Source organism: Nicotiana sylvestris, chromosome 2, assembly GCF_000393655.2.
Source record: "Nicotiana sylvestris chromosome 2, ASM39365v2, whole genome shotgun sequence".
Taxonomy (NCBI): domain Eukaryota; kingdom Viridiplantae; phylum Streptophyta; class Magnoliopsida; order Solanales; family Solanaceae; genus Nicotiana; species Nicotiana sylvestris.
In genome coordinates, this window is record NC_091058.1 from 43,727,386 (window position 1) to 43,754,005 (window position 26,620).

The following is a 26,620-nucleotide window of genomic DNA, read 5'->3' on the forward strand; positions in this document are numbered from 1 at the left end:
ATGATCCGTATTTGTTTTAAGAATATAAACATTATACTGCAATTTTGTGCATAACCATAATAACTAAACTATTTTCCTTTTCCTAGTTCTTTAACCAATCTAATATACTACTCCATGGCATGTTATACTCTGTATCTCTCATGTAGCAACGGGAAAGACTTTCCATTACCTAACATATCTCCGTAACCTTTCAATATGAAAATACAAATGAGCATCGCATGTAAGATAATTTAATAAAAAAGGCCAAATATACAGACAGAGACATAACTCGCAGCAGCTAACAGTGGCCAGATGTGGAGCTCTGCAGAAATTCAACCATTTTGGACCATGGGAACGCCCTCAAACTCAAAATGCCCTAGCCGACGAACTGCTCCGTAGCAAAATGGCACTTTCAGCCATTATGGAGTTCAGAGACGAACAATTTGATGCAGGAGAAAGCTATTTAAGATGATATATATAGTCCCCAATATCTTTTGCTTAATTATAAGCTTGCATAGTGCTCTTCCTCTTTGTTTTCTCGGCTTTCTTCACTTGAGATGGGCCTTCTTACCCAGAGGCGAATCCAGTATTTAAATTTTATGGGTTTAATTTTAAAGATTTTTAATATTGAACCCATTATATATTTAAAGTTATGGGTTCAAATCTATTATTTTTACAATTTTAATGAATTTTTACAGATAAATTTCCACTCCGCGTTGAAAGTTATGGGTTCAATTGAACCCGTAACTCTCACCCTGCATCCGCCTCTGTTCTTACCACTGCTTCTACCTATTACTATTCTTTTGTCGTGCTTCCTCGAAAAGTATTACGGATTAATTAGCTATCAACTTATTACTTTAACCAGTTCTAATATGCACCACTTATATTGATGCAACGATGCTGTTTAACCAAAAATCTGAGTCTTTGGTCAAAGCTAAAAAGAAATTCGGGTTACTGATAATCAGGAGACGAAAATAAAATATTTTTGAGAATGATGGTAAAGCAGTAAATAGTTTTGTATTTCAGTAAGATCTCAATAGTATTTCGTGTCACTACAGATGTTGAGTCCTTCTCCTTTTATAGTTGATTCTAGGAGAAGATGTAATGCCTTTGTCTTAATGAGGCAATTATGAACAATAAATGACATTAAAAGAAACGTTACACAATCATTTCTATTTAATTCAAATATTCTAACGTATTTGATATTTAATGTTGTATTTAGACTCTTTTATGTCATCAGATTCGTATCTTCAACTTTTTCCGATCTTCGGTCTTTAAATGACTCGAATAGGTACGAGACTCGTACCTATTTTAGTAACAGTCCACACCTATGTTGCTTTTTTTCCCCTTATCTGTTGTCGCCCGTGCCTCTTGGCTATTTATTGTCTTTTGACCATTTGACCAGTCCACGTGTCATGCCACGTCACCTACAATGTAAATTTAGTTTTTTTCCAATACAGATAGTCCCCCACTTTCCATTTATTTATCAATTAAATAATTGGGAAGTGGATCTTCATAAAAAGGGAATTTTTGTCGTAATTAATGTTATGAAAATACTGACGCTTCAATTGTCCCTTCTATTTAATGCTTTACATACGTGTCACTTTCTGATTGATTCTGCAATTCTACCCCCTTTTTTCGAGACTTCTTCATTCACACTCCTCATGAAATGATAGTTGCCTTTATTATAGGTTTTCCTTCATTGCACTTCTAAGTTTGACGGTTGTCATTATAAGCATTTTTAACCCTCTTTCGTTTACCTTCTTCTTTATAGATCTTCAACAAGCAATTTCTTACTTACTTGTATTTTCTCTCCCCTTTAGTACATCCTTCTTCAACAATGTCATCTCCAAACCCTAACCCTAGAAAAGTTCCAATTCTCGATCACTTCCCCAATGCCCCCGTAAGACATAGGAGAGGCAGAGGAGGCAGGCAGAGGAGCTTGGGCCTAGGGTCCGCTCGTGGTGGTTTATCTGGTCATGCTTCTTCTTCTTCTAGTATCGGGAGTTCTATTCCAAAGACCCCTTCTTCTAAAGGTAAAGAAATCCTTGATTCTTCTCAAGAACCTTTAGTCGATGAAATTATTCCCAGTGATTTGTCTTTTGGGAGTGATAGAACGTCTCTTCAAAAGCAAATTGTAAATTTAGAAAAAGCTGACACTTATCCTTCATTAGTGACCGAGCTTACAATTCCTACCATCAGAAGGGATTGTAACTGGAGCAATAGTCTTCGAATGTCAATTCCTTCCCCAAATCAAAGAATTTCTTCCTTTAGAAGTGGTTACTCTTTTGTTTATACTTAACCCTTTACTTTGGATTTTAATCCTCCGGTTGACCCAGTCATTATTGACTTTTGTCATTTCTTTAAAATCTGTTTGGCCCAAGTCGGCCCCCTAGTGTGGAGAGCAGTGACTTGTCTGAGATACTTATCTGCCAAAGCCAATGTCAACTTCACCCTTTCTCACCTTATTCATTTATACCATCCCAATTTAATGCGCCATGGGGTTTTTACCTTAACTGCAAGAAGCAAAAAGGTTTTGGTAAGCCCTGAAGATGACAGAGATCGTGGATGGTACACCCGTTACGTTGTTGTACGTACGGTAGACTTGCTTGGTGAAACAAATATTCCCTTCCCTGAGAAGTGGAATTTTTCACGTAAGTTTCCTTTTATTTACCGCACCTATTTTTGAGAATTCCGATTCTTTTTCTAACTTCGTCCCTTTTTGGTTTTTTTGTAGCAACCATGGGAGATGTGGAACTTATTCCTGACTTTCGTGGTTGGGTAGATTCAATTTTGAAGATTGCTCCTAAGGATCAAAGAACTTGGAAATCAATTTCTTCTTTACATGGTTGGAAGGTGAAAACACATGGTATGTCCCTTTTTACACGTTTTTTTCTTTTTACATGTTAAGCACCTTTTCTCAATGTTGATTATGTATCCTTCTTTTAATCAGGATTTGGTGTTAGAGGAATGACAGCTGAAGTAGCTATGGCCATTCGCATGTCTCCTAATGCTGCACTTGATTTGAACAAGGCTCGAGCTTCGCTTCCCAAAAGGAAAACTATAGGAGAAAGTTCTGAGAATAAGTAAGAGGAAGATACCTCTTTAATTGTCAGGCCAAGAGTTAGGAGAAGAGTCATTAATAGTGATGAAATTGAAGATACCCCTGCTCAAACCTCATCCACCGAACCTGTTTTGATTCATTCTGACGAGGACACCGTGCCAAGAGATACTAATGAATTAACTCGGCGTCTTTTTGATAGTGGTTTTGAGAGCGGCGAGCTCGACCCTGTTTTTGATGAAGCTCCTCTCTCCTCATTCGTTCCTATTTCCTCCATTCCTTTGCCAACTGACAGTATTTCTTTACCAGCTTTGAGGGCTTCCGTTCCTTTGCCAGTTTCAACTGCACCTGCTTCCGTTCCTGTGTTGGTTTCTACATCTTCTCCTTCCATTCCTACTTTGACTCCTATGACTCCTGCTACTGTGTTTACCTTTTCTACTACTCCTCCTTCCATTGCTCCTTCTCCCTTTGTTCAGCATACAGAGGCGGGTTCTAGCAGTGGAACCATGGCTATGAGAAGTGTTACTCTTGAAGTTCCTGCCAACCATAGCCTTTTGAGAAAGACTAGTAGAGCTGATGTTTGGCTCGAGCCTCTAATCAGAGATATTGAGAAGAAGAAGATGGATAGCCACAACTGACTGACTCTGATGAATGACATAGTTCATTCTACTTTGAAGGTATTTTTCCTTTACCAACAAGTTTTTTGTTTTTAATCTACAAATCCTCATTTCTATGAGTTCTCTCTGTAGGCTAACCTCATTGGTACAGAATTGATGGGAAGAATTTCCCTTCTGGAAAGAAAAACCCGTGAGTCTGAAAAATCTATCCTTGAGGCCGAGGAAATAGCCAGGGGAGCCCAGCTTGAAGCAGCTAATTGGAAAGAACAGTTTGAGAATGCTCAGGGGACCATAGAGGAGTTGCAAGAAAGTAGAAATCTCCTGGAGCAGCAAAAGCGTGGTTTGACTTCTGAACTAGCAACTGCTAAGGCTTCTTCAAGCCAATTTAAAAGAGATAAAGAGCTTTTGGAGTGCTCATTGTCAGAACAATTATCAAAGGCTAGTGAAGAAGTCAGGGAGCTTAAGGCACTTTTAGCCAAAAAAGAAGAGTATGCAGGAGAATTAGTGCAAAGCTTGACTCAAGCTCAAGCTGACTTACAGACCTCCTCTGACGAGATTCAAGCTTTGAAGAGTTTTCATGCCTCCCTTGAAGCTTCCCTTGATTCCCATTTAGCTGAACATCAAATATTGAAGAATGATCTTGCTATGTGGGAAAAGGAGTATGGACTTCTGGAGGAGAACTTCAACATAGAGGTAAGTTGGGCTTTCCTGAAATCTCGCCGTGATGCTTTGATGGAAGCTGCTCAGGGAAGCTTTGATTTGCAATCTGAATTAGCCAAAGTCTTAGACACTATCGAGAAAGTCAACAACATGTTGATACTCCTTCTCCTGCACTTGAAGCTCCTGGAACGGAAGAGCTTTTAAATGAAGAAGTGGCTACTGCGGCAATTGGAGTTGCAATTCCGACTCCCGAGGATGAAACTTCTATGACACAGTCCATGGAAGCTGAAGCTCCCGTGACTCTTGCTTCCCTCGGTGATTTCAACATTCCAAGCCCAATTGAAATTGCTCCTGAAAATGAAATTGCAACTTCTGATGTTCCAACCCCTTCAGTGACTAGTTGAATGTATTTCAAACTTTACTGCTGTTTTTGTTTTTGTTTTTATTAATTGGTGGTGTTATCCCTTGGCAACTTTAAGGGATCTTTTGATGAAGTCCCCAGTTATCATAATGGGGCATTTGTAAAAAACAAATATTTTGCTGACTAAGTTTGCACTTAGTCTTTTATATTAAGAAGTTTTTATTGGTACTTCTATATATTTTATTCTTGCCTATTTATCTAGGACTTATACAATAGCTTAGCATTTTTAGCTTAGCATTTTTATCCTTTTAAAATGCTTTATGATTCTTCTCATGGATTATCAACATGAGGCTTATAAAAGAGGGCCCTTTTATTTTATCGACACTTAATGAAGAAGACGTCTCAACTTCATAATGGTGTTATAATACGATGAAAGAAATAGGAATACACATGTTTTGTATGAAACAACTTTGGCAAGTTTTTATTCATGAACTTTAACAAGTGTTTGACTATTACATGTATTACAATACATCTACAACTTTCTCGTAACTGTTTTTCTTGTAACAGATTTGTACATAACATAGAATAAACAAGGTTTTTCTTCATAACCTGTTTCAGTACATAGTCATGACCCTATCTTTATATATTAAGAAGGGTTTGAGAGGTGACTTTGTTTATGAGTTTGAGAGATGACTCTATTGTTCTCATGAATGTTGAAGACTTCGTAACTTTTTCTCAACACTTGTCTCTTTGTGGCCGACTTTTGTTCGATATTCGTATCTGTTTTTCTACACATATCTGTGTATAATATGTAGTCCCCCAAGTGTTTGAGCGGTTAAGTATGAAGCCTCGAGCACTTGTTTATTTATTTTACTTTGGCCCTTTTCCTGAAACAGAAAAATATACGGGACTCGGAGGTGCGATTATAGATGAAGACTGTCTAACTCGTGTGTATTTCCATCAGATTAATTGTAACCCTGGGCTGGGAAATTAAGAATACTCCATTTTGCCTTGCAGGTTGTGACTCATCATTTGGTATGAGTTAGGGTTTTTGAAAAATCTGAGGCGTGCTTTCCTATTGTAATATCGTTCAATTACTTGCTTTTGTGCTGTCATTCTTATCAATGCAGCTTCTCTTCTTCCTTCAAACAAATCAAGGTTGACCCGCATCTCTTCATTATTAGATTCCTCCGTTGCCCGATCGTACCGTGTGCTTGGTTCACCTATTTCAACTGGAATTAAGGCTTCCGCACCATAAACCATTGAAAATGGTGTTTCTCCAGTGCTTGTTTTTGTCATTGTACGATAAGCCCATAATACTCCAGATAACACCTCAGGCCAATTACCTTTTGAATCCTATAAACTCTTCTTCAAGTTGTTGATAATGACTTTGTTAGTGGATTCCGCTTGTCCATTACCCACTGGATGGTATGGCGTAGACGTTATCCTTTTAATCTGCCAACTTCGAAGAAATTCTGTGATTTGAGCTCCTATAAATTGTGGTCCATTGTCACACACGATCTTCTTTGGTGATCCAAAGCGGCATATTATATTTCGCCATATGAAGTCTTTAACTTCCTTCTCTCGTACCTGTTTAAATGCTCCTGATTCTACCCATTTAGTGAAATAATCTGTGAGTACAAGTAAAAACTTTACCTGACCTTTTGCTTGTGGAAGTGGACCTACGATATCCATTCCCCATTTCATAAAGGGCCATGGGGCTATAACAGGGTGTAGTAACTCAGCTGGTCTGTGCATATTATTGCCGTATCTTTGACATTTATCACATTTGGACATGAAACTGTTTGCCTCTTCTTCCATCTTAGGCCAATAATATTCTGCGCGAATTAATGTTCTTACTAGTGACCTCCCCCCTGCGTGATTTCCACAATGTCCTTCGTGCACTTCTCTCATCACATATTCTGTTTGAGAGGGTCCGAGACACCTTGCTAGTGGTCCACCGAACATCTTTCGATAAAGATTTCCTTGATATAAACAATATCGAGCAGCTTTTTTGCGAAGCGCGTGAGCCTTTCTTTTGTCATTAGGCACAGTACCGTGCTGTAAAAAGGCAACAATTTCGTTTCTCCAATCCCATGTTAAATGATTAAAATTTACCTCGTTTTTATCAGGTTCGAGAACGGAATGAAATAAATGTATGACTGAAGCATTTGTATCGTCTGCTACGTCTGCTGCAGATGCGAGATTAGCTAAAGCATCTGCCTCTACATTCTCATCTCTTGGGATCTGCACTACTTTCCAAGTTTGGAATTGCTTTATTAACTCCCGTACCTTTGCGAGGTATTCTTGCATTCGCGTCTCCCTGGCTGTATAAGTCCCCAGCATTTGATTGACTACGAGTTGAGAATCACTCTTGATTATAATCTGTGTTATGCCGAGTTCTCGTGTCAATTGTAGACCTGCAATTACAGCCTAATACTCTGCTTCATTGTTAGTTATAGAGTGACATTTTGTAGCTTGTCTAATAGTCTCACCCGTAGGTGGTACGAGGACTATCCCTAGGCCTGCCCCTTTTACATTAGATGAACCATTAGTGAATAAAACCCAAGTCCCCGGGTTTGCACCATTAAAAACTAGTAATTCTTTTTCTGCTTCTAAATGCATCCCCTGACTAAAATCAGCTACGAAATCAGCTAGTACTTGAGATTTTATAGCGGTCCTGGGTTGATAGATGATTTCGTATTCACTTAGTTCTATAGCCCACTTTGCTAATCTTCCTGAAAGTTCGTGTTTATGCAAAATATTTCGAAGCGGAAAAGCAGTAACTACAATAATGGGATGACATTGAAAATAAGGTCTTAATTTTCTAGATGCCATGATCAAAGCTAATGCTAACTTTTCTAACTGCGGGTATCATGTCTCAACATCTAATAAGGACTTACTTACATAATAAATAGGAGATTGTTTACCTTGGTCCTCACGGACTAAAACAGCACTTACCGCAACTTCAGATACAACCAGATAGATGAGAAGCTTTTCCCCCACCTTTGGTTTTGCCAATAACGGTGGTTTTGACAAATAAGCTTTCAAATTTCTAAGGGCTTGTTGACAATCTTCATTCCATTCAAAATGATCTTGCTTTTTGAGTGCAGAGAAAAACTTAAAACACTTTTCTGAGGATTTGGAAATAAATCTCCCCAAAGCTGCAATTCTTCCCGTTAATCTTTGGACTTCCTTTTTATTAGTAAGGATATCAGGGATTTCTTCTATTGCTTTGATCTGAGAAGGATTTAATTCAATACCACGGTTAGAAACAAGAAAACTCAAATACTTACCTAATGCAACTCCAAATGCACATTTTTCTGGGTTGAGTTTCATATTAAATTTTCGCAAAATTTCAAATGTAACAGATAGATGAGAAATATGATCAAGAGACTGCTGGGTTTTGACGAGCATATCGTCTATATATACCTCCATTGTCTTCCCTAAATGTTCTTGGAACATTTTGGTGACCAACCTTTGATAGGTTGCCCCAGCATTTTTGAGACCAAAGGGCATTACTTTATAACAGTAAGTCCCCCTGTCTGTGATGAAAGAAGTTTTTTCTTCATCACCAGGATCCATTTTAATTTGATTATATCCCGAGTATGCATCTAAAAAAATTAAAAGTTCATGACCTGCGATTGCATCAATTAGTTGGTCTATATGCGGTAAAGGAAAAGAATCTTTTGGACAGGCTTTGTTTAGATCGGTATAATCCACACAAACGCGCCACTTACCATTTTTCTTGGGTACGACCACCGTGTTAGCTAACCAATTAGGATACTTTACCTCGCGGATCGATCCGATTTTTAATAATTTTTGGACCTCATCCTGAATCACCTGGTTCTTGAAAGGATCTTGCTTTCTTTTCTTTTGCTTTATTGGTGTGAAAGAGGGGTCCGCATTGAGTTTGTGATTCATCACATCCGGTGGTATCCCTGTCATATCAGCGTGGGACCAAGCAAAGCAGTCTACGTTAGCTTTTAAAAATTCAATTATCATACCTCGCATGTCTGAGCTTAAATTGGCTCCGACATAAACCTTCCGTTCAGGCCATTGCTCAAATAATATCACTGCCTCGAGCTCTTCAATTGTTGTTTTGATGTTTTCATTTTCTTCAGGTTCTTAAATTGTATCAGGCCTCGAGTCCAAATCTGTCTTTTCTTGTTCAGCTGAAGTTTGATCTTTTACACCTTCAACTGTTTCCTGTAATTGCTATTTTTCTTTATTTACGGTGCTCGTACCTGTTACAGCGTTGACACTTCTAGTCGTCTGCTGATCCCCACGAATTTGGCAAATTCCCCATGGTGATGGGAATTTAATAACTTGATGTAGAGTTGATGGGACAACATCCATATCATGTATCCATGGTCTCCCCATGATCACATTGTAGGCCATTTCCATATCAACTGCCTGAAATTTAGTTTCTTTAACAACACCTGTAGAAAAAGTTGTTAGAATTACCTCTCCTTTTGTTACCACACTTGAATTGTCGAAACCTGACAAGGTGTGCGCCTTGGGTATCACTTTGTCTTCTGCTTGCATTTCACGTAATACCCTTAGTAGTATAATATTTACGGAACTCCCTGGATCAATCAAAACTCGTTTTACATTAGTATCATGTACAAGTAAAGATATTACCAGAGCGTCATTATGTGGAGTTATCACTCCTTCGGTATCTGCGTCATCGAACGAAATACTTTCATTTTCTAAAACCTGCCGCACCCGCTTCCCGTGTGTAATTGTTACCTTAGAAACCTTGTTGGAGGCTGTGTAGGTTATGCCGTGAATATCGTCTCCCCCACTTATCACATTCACCGTTCTCTTGGGTGAAGGAGGCTTTGGCGGATCTTGCCTATTTTTCATATAGGCTTGTTTTCCTTTTTCACTAAATAACTCGGTGAGGTACCCTTGCTTCAATAGATGATCCACTTCACTCTGCAAGAATCTACATTCTGAAGTTTTGTGCCCGTGATCATTGTAGAATTCGCACCAATGATCTGGATTGCGTCTATTTGGATTTGACCGCATCTCTTTTGGCCACCGTACCTTATCTCCCATGCTTCTCAAAACAGCCACGAGCTCGGAGGTAGAGACATTAAAATTATATCCGCCGAATCGTGCCTTTAAACTTCTGTCATCATCTCGTGACTCTTGTCTGTTCTGATCATTCCTGAATTTCGAAGAAGAACCAGAGTCCCTGTTCCTCGATTTTTGATCATATTGCTGGCTATCTTGTTTTGACCGTGGGTCTTTTCCTGCAGGTCCCATATATGGATCGTACCTGTTTTTACCTGATCTTTTTTCGGTTTCTGATCTTCTGGAACCACCCCTTTCTTCATGATGAAACTTAGGTACGGTATCTTCTTCAATTCGCAGCTTCGTACTATACCTGTTGTAAACATCATTCCACGTGGTTGCAGGAAATTCTCGAAGGTTTTCTTTGAGTCGTCTTGTGGCTTCAGAACTTTTGTCATTTAAATTACTTGCAAAGGCTATTGCAGCCCAGTTGTCAGGCACACGGGGTAGAGTCATTCTCTCACGCTGGAATCTATCAACAAAACCTCTAAGCAACTACGAATCCCCTTGTTTGATTTTGAAAATATCTTCCATTCTTTTCTCAACCTTTTGTGCTCCCGAATGTGCTTTAATAAAAGAATCTGCAAGCTCAGCAAAAGAATTTATAGAATTTTCAGATAAAAGAGAATACCAGGTTAATGCACCCTTGGTGAGTGTTTCTCCAAATTTCTTGACCAGTACTGATTCAATTTCTTGTTTGGTCAAGTCGTTGCCTTTCACGCCTGTTGTAAATGCAGTCACGTGGTCACGTGGGTCTGTAGTACCATCATATTTCGGGATGTCAGGCATTTTGAACTTTTTCGGAATTGGAAGGGGAGCAGCACTTGGCTTCCAAGGTTGTTGTGAGTATTTGTCCATGTCTACTCCTTTTATTACAGGCGGAACTCCAGGGATTTGCTCAATACGCTCATTTTGTTCCTTAATCTGTTTCTGCAAGGTTAGTACTAAATTTTGCAAATATGAATTATTTGAATTACCTGGTCCCCCTTCCTGTGGTTCACTGGTGGTTCCTCCATTTCCAAAATTAACAAGACCAGAACGGGGATTCTCCAATGTATTATTATTAAGAGTTGGTGTGGGTGGTGCAGCAGGCAATCGACTAACTAGAGCCTGAAGAGCTTTGCCGACATGTGCATCAATTAGCTTTTGTAAAGCTTCATTTGTACCTCCTTCAAAGTGTTCAGATTGTTCTTGTTGATCAGCAAGGGATTCAGTAACAGGAGTGTCTTCACGAGATTGACGTGGTGAATCTGGAGGGGAGGGAACCACGTCACCTTAATTTTGATGGATTTGATTTTCATGATTTCCCCATGTGTTATTACTGTTATTGTCGGTGTTGTTGTTTGACATGGTGATAACAATGGACAAGATATAGCTTAAAAGAAAAGATTATCAGATTTTCGGTAACGGAACCAATTTGTTTAACAAAAAATCTGAGTCTTTGGTCAAAGCTAAAAAGAAATTCGGGTTACTGATAATCAGGAGACGAAAAATAAAATATTTTTGAGAATGATGGTAAAGCAGTAAATAGTTTTGTATTTCAGTAAGATCTCAATAGTATTTCGTGTCACTACAGATGTTTAGTCCTTCTCCTTTTATAGTTGATTCTAGGAGAAGATGTAATGCCTTTGTCTTAATGAGGCAATTATGAGCAATAAATGATATTAAAAGAAACGTTACACAATCATTTCTATTTAATTCAAATATTCTAACGTATTTGATATTTAATGTTGTATTTAGACTCTTTTACGTCATCAGATTCGTATCTTCAGCTTCTTCCGATCTTCGGTCTTTAAATGACTCGAATAGGTACGAGACTCGTACCTATTTTAGTAACAGTCCACACCTATGTTGCTTTCTTTTTCCCTTATCTGTTGTCGCCCGTGCCTCTTGGCTATTTATTGTCTTTTGACCATTTGACCAGTCCACGTGTCATGCCACGTCACCTACAATGTAAATTCAGTTTTTTTCCAATACAGATGCAGTAATGGGAGTGACCTATTAACAACTTGTTTCTAAGGTTCAATTAGCCTTTTAAGAGAAGTAAAATTCCCACTATCCTGTATCAACGACAATAAACCAGTAATTATAAATTTAGTATCTTCAGTAGCTGAAGCTGTCAATTTCTTCTGGAATTTCATCTGAAAACTCTTTCAATTAAAGTTTCAGTCTTAATGGATTCCTTTTCTGAAGGCAGTAACAAAAAGTTCACAATATAAAGAATAGAATTAAAATGTATTCTTTTCCTCTAACTGATTGAAGGATTAATGAAGTTCCTAAATAATAGAATATGTCAATTGTCAAAACAGCTTAATGGATGTAACATGGCTGAAGAGACGGTGAAGATGCTTTTCTTGAACATTTTTTCAACCCTTTTTTTCTCTAGCATGAAACTTGCATTACGAAGTTAATAATTGCTAGCATTATGTTCTGAATTAGTTCAATAATATAGAACTGTTAGCATTATCTCTCAGTTACAATTAATTTAATCATTTCCAATTCTGTAGAGATTATATTGCTGAAAAAGATCCAACCAAAAAACACATTTCCTTTCATGATAATTCAAGCAAAACTAGGATAACATCGATGGAGAAAACCTCCTCTGCCTCCTTTCTGTTTCTGGCATTTTTATTAATATCTCTTCACAATATCGCAGCATGCTTAGCTTTGAATATAAGCACTGATCAATCTTCTCTTCAAGCCTTGAAAGCTCACATCACTTCAGATCCTAATCACATTCTTTCAAAAAACTGGTCTTCTTCAACCTCAGTTTGTAACTGGATTGGAATCACTTGTGGCTCTCGTCATCAAAGAGTTACCGTACTGAATGTGTCAGGTATGGGTTTCATTGGTACCATCCCACCACAACTTGGCAACCTCTCTTTTCTTGTATCACTTGATCTAAGCGTCAACAATTTTTATGGTGAACTTCCACTAGAATTTTCTCATTTACGAAAATTGAGAGCCATTAATCTTAGTTTCAACCGTTTCTTTGGACAAATTCCTCCGTTTTTGGGTGATTTTAAAGACCTTCGAATGCTGTCCGTTGAAACAAATGATTTCAAAGGGTTCATTCCTTCTTCTATCTCAAACATGAAGAATCTTGAAATCTTGAATATGAGGTTCAACTATCTGGAAGGAAATATTCCTGCAGGAATAGCCACTCTTCAAAGTTTGAAACTGTTGTCCTTGGGATTCAATAAACTCAATGGCTCCAATGTGCTTTCCATCTTAAACATATCATCACTAGAAAATTTGGATCTCGGGGGTTCTGCTTTAACTGGTGATCTTCCATCTGATTTGTGTCGTCGCCTTCCCAGATTACAAATACTTGACCTAGAATCCAACATGTTAAGTGGACAGATACCAAGAACCATATCTGAATGCTCCGAACTTCAATTCCTATGGTTGTCTGAAAATGACTTTGTTGGAACAATTCCAGGAGAAGTAGGCAACTTACAGCTGCTGAAAGGTTTAGATCTTGGACATAACACGTTAGAAGGTATGTGTTTACCATTTTTCTCACGAGTTTATATGGATATAACATATATATATATATACTAACAGTATAAATAACTTTATAACCTGTTAGGCCAATCTTCACATAAGTTAAAAGTGTTTAGTTCTTTTCAAACAAATATGGATAAAAACTATATTATCCACTTAGAAAATGGATAATTAACGGATAACTAATGGATTTAACTTTTACATTTGTAAAGCCTCAAATTGGGATTCTTCAAGTTTGAGAGATTAGGAATTCTCCTAAAAGTAATCCTACTCAAACGGAACGGCGCGAAATAATACCCGGGGCGGGAGATTCAATCAAAATTCAGAAGCTGAAATTTAACCTCCAGTGACAATCCCCTTCATTGTGTCGAAACCGGTCTTAACCGCTCATTTGAGAGAAGCCATGAATAATCAGCAAATTAACCAATTTTCTATCCGTTTAAATATGGGTGATTCGGATAATTAATCTGTTTTTGTAATACCCGTTCTCGACCCGACCAGCCCGTTTGCCACCCCTAGTACAAACTTCTTAAAATGGCATATATATTGTTGAAATACATATGATTAATATGAAATTTGAAGGAAAAAATACGAGATCACGAACAGTGAGCGTATTCGACCAATTTGACAGTTGACTCTAAAATAATTAGATAATGCTTAAACGTGCAAAGTTGAACAACTACATTTTGTTATAGTGGATACAAATATACAATGTGTCATGAAATTAATTTTGATCTTATTAGACACAAAATATTGTATATGATATGATTAAAATCAGAGTTGTTATTTTTTCTGTAACGAGAAAAAAAAAATCAGTCAATTATTACTTGGAAGAGTGTATATCTTAGATAGAAAATTGCTGGTAGAACCTAGTTAAAAAGTGTCAATAAGTATCAATTTTATGAAGAGAAATTTTCATAAAGCACTATCTTTTGGTAGTAATTAGCCATTTATAGATATCATTTGCTATATTACGGATTATAGATACCTTTTGTGTGGTTATAAGATGTATTTGATGTATTTAAGTTATTGTATTCATGAATATAGTAGCAAAAATAGGCGTGAATCGGGGAAATCCGGCTAATCAGTTGTCGTATTCGAGTGTATTCGACTGTATTCATGGAGTGAAACATGAGATTACAGCTGGACAGATTATTGTATTCAACTGTATTCGACTGTATTCACGGCGTGAAATAGGGGATTACACTGTTTTTCAAACGGAAAGTGAATCAATTAACATAATAAACTACTAATATAACTCAACAAACTCAATTATAACACACAAATTTTGTATTTTCAGTTATAAAAAAGATTCTCAACAGAAAAATACCCCAAAAATATAGCAATCTTTAGAAAAATTATATAATACATCTGAATACATAAATTATATTAATTAAATAAATATATGAATACATTCATGGCATATAGCGAGACAGTGAATATAATGAAATACATATAATACAGCGAGATATATTGAAATATAATTAAAAAAAGAAGCAATGAATACATTGAAATACATGGAATACAACGAGATACATTGAATTACAATGAAAAACCCTAAAACTCTGATGGATCTATTCAAGCAACCTGCAACAAAGTGGCTAAAACGGGTCTCCTTTCCATTTCCAGAGTTCGATCTATCACCGCTTCTGAAAAACTCGGCCGAGAAGGTGAAAATCCGAAACACGAAGGGGAAGAAAATTGAGAAGTAGGCGGAGAAGTACTATCAGTTGTTGAATGTTCAGGAGAAAACCAATTAAGAGTTCTCGTTCCTTTTCTCGGCATCGTCTTCAGTTTAGATAAATTATTCAAAAATTTCATTGTTTTGATATGGTTTTTGGATGAAGAAGGAAGAGTACAGTGTCTATGATTGAAGTTTTGATATGGATTTCCATGGCGGTTGAGGGAGAGATATTGGCGTTGATAGAGAGAGGGTGGAGAAAAATCTGAAAGAATGAGAGAGAAAAATAATACAAAGAGTATTTTATGGTTTAAGAGTAGGAGGTAACCATAAATAGATATTTGGCTATAAAAATCAAAAGGTATCTATAGAATATAATTTTTTAACAAGGTATTTATTTAAAATAAATAAGGTATCAACCTTTGCTATAGGAAGTAAAAATTCCTTTTATGAAATGAAACTTCTAAGGAATAAAAAGCGCCTTCCTAGTATAAAAAAAAGTAAATTTACCAATGCTCTCTTAATATAAAGTAGAAATATTTTTTTAAAGTAGAAACAATTGATTAAAGCACAATACAATATTTAAATGAAAACACAAAAACACTACTATGTGATAAAATAACGTAACATGCACGTTTAACAATATAAAGATTCCTGGCCATACAAACTAACTAGTAAATTTGACCGCACTTTGCGCAGTTATAAAGATAGAAATAAATTTTTAAATAACAGTTTTCTTGTATATGCATATAATTTTTAATTCTTTTATATTGATTAAATAAAAAAGGTAATATTTTTACTGAAATTAGTATATTTTACTGCATATTTCATTATCAAACCTCTTTTCTAAAATAAAATAAAAATAAAAAGAATTTTTAAGAAACTTTTTCACTTTTAATATAAGTATGTATTGTTTTCTTATTCAAATTGAAGAAACTAAAAACATAAAGAAAGCAAAAATACCAACTTATTATTGGTTATATACACTTACATCTTCCAATTTTACAAAAAAAAAAATATCAAGTGAAGCACATATTCACGTACTACTAAAAAACAAAATCCACAACACACAAATGTGTGCTACAATGACTCAAGTATCCAAGAGAAGGCAAATGATGTATTGTTTTCTTATTCAAATTGAAGAAACTAAAAACATAAAGAAAGCAAAAATACCAACTTATTATTGGTTATATACACTTACATCTTCCAATTTTACAAAAAAAAAAAAAAATATCAAGTGAAGCACATATTCACGTACTACTAAAAAACAAAATCCACAACACACAAATGTGTGCTACAATGACTCAAGTATCCAAGAGAAGGCAAATGAAGATAAGAACTCCATAGTAAGTAAAAACTTACTACAATTTTCAGAGTAAACCCCGGACTCTCACGAAAGGCAAATTAACACGAATTTTCATATCAATGGAAACAAAGATTTTTAGCAAAAACATAACTCAGTTTATAGTATAATATCTTTTTGGACGATCTTTAACCTTAAGAAAACAAATAATAATGAATTAATAATGGAAAACAGTTTCCAGCAAGCTAAAATTCAGAGGTCGTAAAGGTGTTCCAATAAATCATTCTCGACAAAATAATATTTTTTTCAACTGGACAACTATTCTAGGCTTGATTTGCTTCTGTTTTGTTAATAGCAGTGATGGAGGTGAAATGGTACAGATTTAATCTAGGGTTTGAGAGTGAGAGAGAAGAGCTTTTGATATTATTTCTGAGCTGCAAGAATGAAAATGATCCGTCTCTTTACAAATGAGAAGCTCAAACAATATATATATATACATGACCCGACTTCCCCTCTAACCCAACTCGGTTAATAATTACAAAGAAAGAAAATGGGCCGAGCCCAATACAAATAATAACAAAATAAACATGGGCCTAACACTAATCAGGAGTGGGTGGTATATTTCTACCCCCCCCCCCCCCAAGTTGGAGGGTGACAAAACCCCCAACTTGGAAAGAAAACCATGATGAGCAACATCACCCAGAGCCTTAGTGAAAATATCAGTCAGCTAAGAAGAAGAAGAGGTATGCGGCAGATGAATAAGACCTTCAGCAAGCTTGGCCCGCACCAAATGGCAGTCAAGTTCAATATGCTTCGTTCGTTCATGAAAAACTGGGTTCTTAACGATGTGGATAGTAGCCTGAGAATCACAAAACAAAGGAATAGGTGAAGAAGAATGCAAACCCAAATCAGATAACAAACGAGACAATCAGGCTAGCTCAGCCACAACTTTGCTCATGGCCCTGTATTCAGCTTCAGCAGAAGACATGGAAACAACAGGCTGCTTCTTAGACTTCCAAACCACAAGACTGCCACCTAAAAACACACAATAACTACTCACAGACCTCCTAGTGTCAAGACAGGCAGCTCAATCACTATCACAGTAAGCAGTTAGAGACAAGCTTGGCACACAACTCAAGAGGACAAAGAACAGGAGAAACATCTGAGCAGTGAAAGTCAGCCAATAGATCAAGAATAAAATTCCTCTGATGAAGGAAAACCCTAGAATCTGAATAATAAACCTCAATGCCCAGAAAATAGTTAAGACACCCCAAATCCTTAATCTTGAACTGAGCATGGAGAAAGGACTTAACAGCAGAAATTTCAGAAGAATCAGCCCCAATGATCACAATGTCATCCACATAAACAACCAATATCACAAGTGAAGCACCAGAACCCTTAATAAAGAGAGAGTAATCATTGAGAGAAGAAGAATAGCCTTTAGATGTAAGGGCCTGAGAAAGCTTAGCATACCACTGCCTTGAAGCTTGTCTCAAGCCATAAAGGGACTTCTGAAGCTTGCACACCAATTGGTCAGAACCATATGAGGAGGGAACAAAATAACCAGGAGGAAGCTTCATGAAAACGTCCTAATCCAAGTCCCCATGCAAGAAGGCATTGTTGACATCAAGCTGAAAGAGGGGCCACTATCTCTTAACAGCAAGAGCAACCAAAGTTTTAATGGTGGATATTTTGACAACAGGAGAGAAAGTCTCTTGGAATTCAACACCCTCTACCTGAGTGTCCCCCCCTAACTACCAATCTAGCTTTAAACCTCTCAACACTGCCATCGGCCTTATATTTAAACTTGTAAATCCACTTACAGCCAATAGGGTTTTTTACCAAGAGGCAAAAGCATGACATACCATGTGTCATTGGCTTCCAAAGCCTCAAATTCCTACCTCATAGCCTCCTGCCATTCCGGAACGGTGGCAGCTTGGGAGTAAGACTAGGGTTCAAAGATAGAAAGAGCACCAGCAGCTGATAAGGAATCAACATGCCTAGAAGAAGTAGGGAAAGAACAAACATAGTTCTGGAGGTAGCTGGGGGGACTGTAAGGTTTGGAGGACTTCCTGACAAGTGGAGAAGAAGTGGAAGGAGTAGGAGAAGAAGAAGGTAAAACAGCAGAAGAGGGAGAAGAGGAAGAAGGAGAAACATCACAAGGAGGAGGTGAATATGAAGGAGAAAATAAGGGAAAAACCTCACCACTTGTCTCACCAGAAGAAGGGAAGTAAGAAGTTGCAGAAGGAAGGGCATCAACAGGAGAGGACTGGGAAGGAAAAACATGAGAAGGAGTAGATGAAGGTGAAGGAGTGGAGGAAGGTTAGGCAAAAGGAAATATGGTCTCATGGAAAATAACATCTCTGGACACAAAGGAAGATTTTAGAAGCAAGGTTATACAACTTATAGCCCTTTTTAGCAAAGGGTTAGCCTAAGAAAACACAGGGGACAGACCTAGCTCCAAACTTGTCTCTATGGACCCTTGGAATAGTGGCATAACATAGACATCCAAAAGATCTCAGATGGCTATAAGAATGAGGCTTCCCATAGAGAAGTTCAAAGGGGCTCTTGTGATGGAGAAGAGGTGAAGGGAACCTGTTGATAAGATAAGTGGCGGTGAGAATGCAATCACCCCAGAAAGAAGTAGGCAAGCTGGATTAAAAAAGCAAAGCTCTTGCAGTTTCAAGCAAGTATCTATGTTTCCTTTCAACTACACCATTTTATTGAGGTGTGTGTGGACAAGAAGTCTTGTGGATGATGCCTTTCTCAGCAAAGAATTTGAACCAGAGGTAGAGGAGCCTAGGCCCAGAGTGGACAATATCACTAACGGGCTGAGCTATTACTGATAGTATCAGAGCCGCTCTTGTGTCAGCCTTACCGATGATGGGGTCAGGGTTCAACTGAGTTTAGGCAAATCCCGGTTAAGCGGGGAAAACTTCAGTGTTGAGTCTAGGCGAAGCCCATGCGGATGGGGCAAACCTCAGCAGGGACGCTAAGTCTATAAGAGGGGGTGTATGTAACATCCCAGACTTTAGACAGAGTCTCACATCGACAAAACACAAGAGGGATGTTGGGTATATAAGTTAACAAGCATTAGACCCTGGAGACGCGTTTTAAATCCGTAAGGGCCTAGGCCCAGAGCGGATAATATCACTAGCGGGTTGGGCTGTTATTGCTATAAAATCCTTAAGGAGGTCAAAAGCACTGCTTTTGGAACCAAGAAGGTGGGTCCAAGTAGCCCTAGTGTAGTCATCAACTATAGTAAGGAAGTACATGGCACCACCTGATGTGGGGAACGGTAGGGACTCCAAGTATCAACATGGATTAGTTGAAATGGGGAAGAAGATTGAATAGAACTATTAGGGAAAGGTAACCTAGTTTGCCTGGCCAAGGGACATACAGAACAAGGGAAGGATTGCTTAGGGGAAAGACAAGAACTAATATCAAAAATAAGTTTCATCTTAGAAAAAGGTACATGCCCTAGTCTAAAATACCAAAGAACATCCATTTTATTAATAGTGGAATGAGATGAATTACAAACAGGATCAACAGGAAAAACAGAATCAGGTGAACACACATCAATAACAGGAAAAGAAACAACATAATGAGATGAACATGGCATGGATGTTGACTGAGTAATGTCCAGCTTTTATAACCCTTCGTCCAGTTTACCAAGAACCAGTGGCTTCTTCAGAGAAGGGCCCTGTAAGACACACACAGCCTTAAAGAACTGAGCAATGCCATCAAATTATGCCACTAACTGATAAAAAGAAATAAGGTTATACTGGAAAATTGGAACATAGAGGACATTGTGAAGAGTGAAATTGGAAAATAAAGTCAAAGATCCAATAAGTATAACCATAACTTTATATCCATTAGGAAGAGATACATAAGGAAAGGGCAACCAACACGGATCATCGCCAACTCCCATAACAAGTCCCATCAAAGGGCTCAGAGACTAAAGAGTTTCCCAACAAATCAGAAGGGTGAACATATAAAAGATGGAAAGGGTAATTATATCATCAGGATGGAAAGGAGGACGGGTGTGTGTTGAGGTAGTATCACTTGTAGTGTCAAAAATAAATAAAGGCAAAGATGCAGCAGATATCGCCATTAAAACCAAAAATGCTAAAAAACAGTAATCCTAATGAAGAATCACAAAACAATAGGAGAAAATGAAAGAGAATACCAACTCTTCTCGCAACCGGAGAAGGTACGACCTTGAAATCTAAAGAGAAATCACCAACAAACCCTAATACATGCTATTTGGACCTTGATGCGCAGAATTGAAGCAATAACCGGTGAAGAAGCGATAGTCATCGTGTTGTGCAGAAGAAAAGACCACATATGGCTCGACCGTAAAAAATCCGTCGATTTCGTCTGTTTCATCGGAGATCGTAACGGTGATGAAATCTGACGAGGGTGACCTCGGAAAGAAGAAGAACACCGGATCTATGAGATTCCGGGCTCTGATACCATGTTAAAAACAGTGATGGAGGTGAAATCGTACAGATTTAATCTAGGGTTTGAGAGTGAGAGAGAAGAGCTTTGGTTATTATTTCTGAGCTGCATTGCTCCGTCAGGCTTTTGCTCATTGCGGAAAATTCCCCACTGCTGCCTCTCGTAGGAGTCTGGGCAAAAGAATGAAAATGATCCGTCTCTTTACAAATGAGAAGCCCAAACAATATATATATACATGACCCGACTTCCCCTCTAACCCAACTCGATTAATAATTACAAAGAAAGAAAATGGGCCTAGCCCAATACAAATAATAACAAAACAAAATATGGGCCTAACACTAATGATCAGGAGTGTGTGGTATATTTCTAACATGTTTTCATAGAAAAATTACAAGCTAACATATGTCAAATTAGAAATGGGAATAGTTATGTACATACTGCACAAAGGAGTAAAAAATATGTTTAAAATATCTATCTTATATAGTTTACCTTTCAGATAAAGATTTTTGACCAGAATGTGAATAAGCCTCGTCTGCGTACTCTCGTTATCCAAAATATAATATTTTCTTTAAACAACACCTTCACCTAGAAAACAAAATTCACAATACTATTAATAAGGTGATCACATGAGACGCCAAACGATAAGCTGATAGAAATTGAGGAAGATAAAGAATTTTAAATCAAGAAAATAAAATATGTTAAGAAGAAGTAAAAAATGTTAGAATTGGAAAGCCAAAAGATCAAATCGAATATCAAACGAATGGCCAATTCCCCTTGTCTTGTTTGGATTATATATGTACAAAGTAATGAATACATTAGAGTGGGAGAAGAGAGTAATTAAAGTAATTAAGGTGAGAACTGAGAAAGTGACTATTGAAATGCCCAGTAATATAATAGGAGTAATATTTAGTGTAATTACACACTATTACACCTTAGTAGACATTAATCATAGGAATTAAGGAAGGAGAAGTAAACCAAAATATTTAGAGTTACTGGTGAATAAACCAAAAAAAAAAAAAAATAGGATTCTTGGCCAAAGAGAGGTACCAACTCATCTCCTATTTTTCCAACTTTATGTATATATATGTTGTGCTAGACTTCGTAAGTTCTAGTTAGAAGAACAAAAATTTTGTCATAAATATCTGCCCCTAAACAGCTAACACTCACCTGCACTTAGTGGATAAATCCTTTAAAGAACCAAATAAACTTCTAAGAAGATGGTGAGGAAGATAACAAAAGATAGTTAAATAGAAACAATTGAAATGGATTCACCAAATACACAAAAAAATTACTAAACAAATAATATGAAATAAAACAAGATTCTTGGCATTAAAAATAATATTGTGCTAGACTTCTTAAGTTCTACTTAGAAGAACAAAAAGTATGTCTTGAACATATTCTTTCCCAAAACAGCTATCATTCCCCTGCACTTAGTAGATAAATCCATTGAAGAACCAAATAAACTTCTACGACGGTGAGGAAGATAACGAAAGAAAGTTAAATGGAGACAAATGAAGCGGCAAAGATACAATTTTATAGGTTCTCCAAAAACACGAAAGAGAAGACAAATAATATGAAATAAAACAACAATATTTGCCCTTAACTCACTCACAGACGAAACTCCTAATTGCATGTACCTGTCTACACCACGAATTTTTCTTTCTATGACTTGTTACATAGTTGTGTTTCAGATCCCAAAGTGATTAATTTGATGTTGAAACACATCAAACAATCAAATGCATACAACAAAATCGAGACTGGCGAAAGAAAAAATTTAGAAATGTCGTCGCAAAATTAATTATGGGAATGAATGAACCCCCGTGAATGAAAACTGCATAGTTGATCAAAACAATTATTGGCCTTTTCTTTTCCTTTATCAACGTAACCTCTGTCCCCTAGCATTTCCTTTTGTTGAAAATGGAATTATTAATTGTCACATAAATATTTCATTATCTCAAGGATAGTAACATTCTCAAAGAGCAGTTTATACATTATATATGCTTTTAATGTTGAAGTAACCATAATAAATTTTCTGATCATGTTAAACTCAAGACTTTATAATCCAAACAGCTAACATCTAAAATTACATATTTGTACTTTAATGTAGAAGAGTCATTTGATTTTGAAAGGGTAAATAGATCAAATTTTTTATGTGATATTTCTGTTTAACATTTTGACAGGCAGAATTCCTGATGAGATTGGTCATCTTAACTTGGACTATTTAGTCGTACAAAACAATAAATTAACAGGCTCAATCCCTTTAACCATATTCGACATTTCATCACTTGGACTTTTATATATGAGGAATAACAAGCTTGAAGGACCTTTACCAAGAGAGGTTGGAAATTTGACTTTGCTTAGCGTTCTTGATCTTGGAAATAATAAGTTGACAGGTATGGAAAAATATATAATCCATGCTATTTTAGAATTCCAGTTTTCCAGATACTCATCATAATCTTATTTTTGCAGGTGCAATTCCTGATGAAATCGGTAGCCTTCAACAGATGACGCAACTTCAGTTGGATTTGAATAACTTTAGTGGGTCGATCCCTGTTGGTATCTTCAATATGTCAAGTCTTGTAAGAATTTCACTCGCACAAAACCACATTTCAGGTAATATTCCGTCCACTATAGGCCATTGGCCACCCAATATTGAACAAATCCATCTACTTGACAACAACATTAATGGTGTTTTACCAAGTTCCATCTCAAATTTGTCAATGCTTACCGTTCTCAAACTCGGTGGAAATAAACTTGAGGGTTCAATTCCTAACTCTTTGGGAAATTTAACAATTCTTGGAGTTGTTGACTTGTACGGTAACTCCTTCACAAGTGATTTGAGCTTTATTACTCCTTTGGCCAATTCGAAATTCTTAAGAGAATTGATATTGTCTTTCAATCCCCTAAATGCAATGCTTCCAAAATCCATCGGCAATATTTCTTCTCTTCAAACGTTTTCAGCGGATGGCTGTAACCTCAGGGGTCATATTCCAGTGGAAATTGGAAATTTGAGAGATTTATCTTCGTTGAAGCTGGAAGACAATGAATTTACTGGCATTGTCCCCAGGACAATAAGTTCTCTAAAAAGCCTTCAACAGTTTTCACTTGGAGCAAACAGAATAACCGGTCCTTTCCCAAAAGAATTGTGTGAGCTATCCAACTTGGGTTTGTTAAACCTTTCACAAAATCAAATGCAGGGAAGTATTCCTAGTTGCTTAGGGGATGTGACTTCCCTAAGGGAGGTTTATCTTGATTCTAATAACTTCTCTGCTATCATACCTTCAAGTCTAGGGAAACTCAAAGACATTTTGAAGCTGAACTTGTCTTCTAATTTCTTCAATGGTTCTCTACCACTAGAATTTGGAAACCTCAAGTCTGCAATACATGTGGATCTTTCCTGGAACCAAATCTCAGGAAACATTCCTAGTACATTGGGAGGTCTACAAAAATTGACTCAACTATCTTTGGCTCATAACAGAATTAAAGGATCTATTCCTGAGACATTTGGGAAACTCATAAATTTGGAAGCATTGGATCTTTCTTATAACAATATCTCTGGTGTGATTCCAATGTCATTAGAGGAACTTAAGCAACTAGGCTCCTTTAATGTCTCATTCAACCGGTTACATGGGGAAATTCCAAATGGAGGACCTTTTGTTCATCTCCCTTACCAGTCTTTCATGTCGAATGACAGACTGTGTGGTAACCCTCAAAAGCATGTCCCACCTTGTCCTTCTAATTCAAAGAATCGTTCTAATTCAAAGAAAAGAAGACTGATGTGGATTGCAGTTGCATCTTCACTTATCGTTGTAATAGTGCTTGCTTCAGCAATTGTTTTCGTGTTGATGAGACATCGGGGTAAAGCAGTCAAAGCTGAAGATGAGTGGTTGCCTGAGGTAGCACCACAAAGAATTTCTTACTATGAACTTCAAAGAGCAACTCAGGGCTTTGATGGAAATAACTTGCTAGGTAGTGGAAGTTTTGGTTCTGTTTACAAAGGGACATTGGCAGATGGGATGATAGTGGCTGTCAAAGTTTTCAATGTGCAGATGGAAGGTACATTTCAAACCTTTGATAGAGAATGTGAAGTCTTACGGAATCTTCGTCATAGAAATCTCACCAAGATCATTAGCAGCTGTTGTAACTTGGATTTTAAAGCATTGATACTTGAGTACATGCCAAATCAGAGCTTAGACAAGTTGCTTTATTCTAGAGATTATTGTTTAAATATAAAGCAAAGATTGAATATCATGGTCAATGTTGCATCTGCTCTGGAATATCTCCATCATGGTTACTCAGTACCAGTTATCCACTGTGATCTGAAGCCTAGCAATGTCTTACTTGACAACGACATGGTGGGACACCTGAGTGACTTTGGCATTGCAAAACTTTTAACTAAGGAAGAATCTATTGCTCACACGACAACCTTTGCGACAATTGGTTACATTGCTCCAGGTGAATCTTTAATTCAATTAACTTGTAACAAGGTTATGGATTAATGCGTTATAAGTTTGTTTTGCTGAAATATTTTTCCTTTTCCTTTTTTAGAGTATGGTTTGGAAGGTCTTATATCCAAGAGGTCTGATGTTTATAGTTATGGTATCATGTTGCTCGAAACTTTTACCGGGAAAAAACCTAATGATGAAATATTCACCGGAGATTTGAATTTGAGAAGCTGTGTGTATAATTCGCTTCCTGATGAGTTGGACCAGATCATAGATGCCGACTTACTAACATTGGATGAACAAAACTTAAGTCAAAAGTTGCAATGTATGTCATCCATCATGGAGTTAGCCATGAATTGCACAGCTAATATTCCAGCTGAAAGGATGAACATGACTGATGTTGTAGCAGCATTGGAAAAGATCAAACAGAAGCTTTCTTCTTGTTATTGAATGACCTAAACCCATGACATCAGGTACTTTCATATCCTTTTGGAACAAAAAGGTTATAAAGTTCAGTAGTATTTAACCATCAGTAGTTGTTCCTTGAATGTTATTGCAGGTAATTGTGTGGCTATTGGAAGTTAAAAGGATGGAAGCTATTTACTTCATGCTTCACAAGAAGTTACTACAGCTCTGGAGAATACTGTTATGAAAAGCCGCTGATAGTTTGTCTACAGTTTTCTTTTGCTTGATGATCTGTATTTGTTTTAAGAAAATAAACTTTATCCTCCAATTTTCGTTTTCCTAGTTCTTTAACCAATCCAATATACTAGTCTATGGCATGTAATCTTTCAAATGAACATTGCATGTAAGATACTTTAAGAAAAAAGGCCAAGTATATAGACAGACACATAAAGCTAACAGTGGTCGGATGTAGAGCTCTGCAGAAATTCAATCATTTTGGACCATGGGAAGGCCCTCAAATTCAAAATGCCCTAGCTGGCGAACTGCTCTGTATCAAAAAGGCAATTTCAGCCATGCTGAAACAATCTAAAATTCATCCCACAAAAGTCCAGCCCATTTTAACCCTTTCTTCAATGAGCTGCCAGTCTAAGACAATTGTCAACAAGAAAATATCGTCTTTGTTTAAAAGAACTTAAGTTTGAAGAAAACAGAGAAAGGAAAATAGTAGTGGAGGATAGGTTTCATCTTAGGTATGCTACTGGTTTTTGCTTGTACTACACGTCATACACCCCTAATTTCCTTACTTTCTTTTTATTCAGGATTTGAGGTGAGTCTACTGTATAAAGTATTTTTACTTTAATGATCAACAAAAACCAGTGCTTCTTTTAAGCAAAGTGTTCCTTATCTGTCATAAGTAAATAATTTGTTGAATTGCACACTGAGTCATTTACCCATTGCTTTATACTATTTGTCTTCCCGGTGAATTTTTTTAATTCAATCCGCATGACGCCATAGCTGAAAATATCAAATCTGGCAGAAATGAATCCCTTAGCAGTGCA

The 26,620-nt window shown here is 37.0% G+C and overlaps 1 protein-coding gene across 1 annotated transcript; it reads left to right on the forward strand.

Moving 5' to 3' along the window:
- The first annotated feature begins 12,293 nt into the window (after nt 1-12,293).
- LOC104212894 (probable LRR receptor-like serine/threonine-protein kinase At3g47570) lies at nt 12,294-26,197 on the forward strand. Its single transcript, XM_009762260.2, has 5 exons — nt 12,294-13,262; nt 22,893-23,105; nt 23,182-25,167; nt 25,261-25,630; nt 25,717-26,197. The coding sequence occupies exons 1-4, from the start codon at nt 12,347-12,349 to the stop codon at nt 25,605-25,607; spliced, it is 3,462 nt and encodes a 1,153-aa protein (XP_009760562.1). The 5' UTR covers nt 12,294-12,346; the 3' UTR covers nt 25,608-25,630; nt 25,717-26,197.
- Nucleotides 26,198-26,620: the final 423 nt, after the last annotated feature.

Coding starts and splice junctions, on each gene's coding strand:
- LOC104212894 (XM_009762260.2), top strand. CDS start 12,347: ATGGAGAAAACCTCCTCTGCCTCCTTTCTGTTTCTGGCATTTTTATTA. Junction 13,263..22,892: donor TGGACATAACACGTTAGAAG/GTATGTGTTTAC, acceptor ACATTTTGACAG/GCAGAATTCCTGATGAGATT. Junction 23,106..23,181: donor TGGAAATAATAAGTTGACAG/GTATGGAAAAAT, acceptor TTATTTTTGCAG/GTGCAATTCCTGATGAAATC.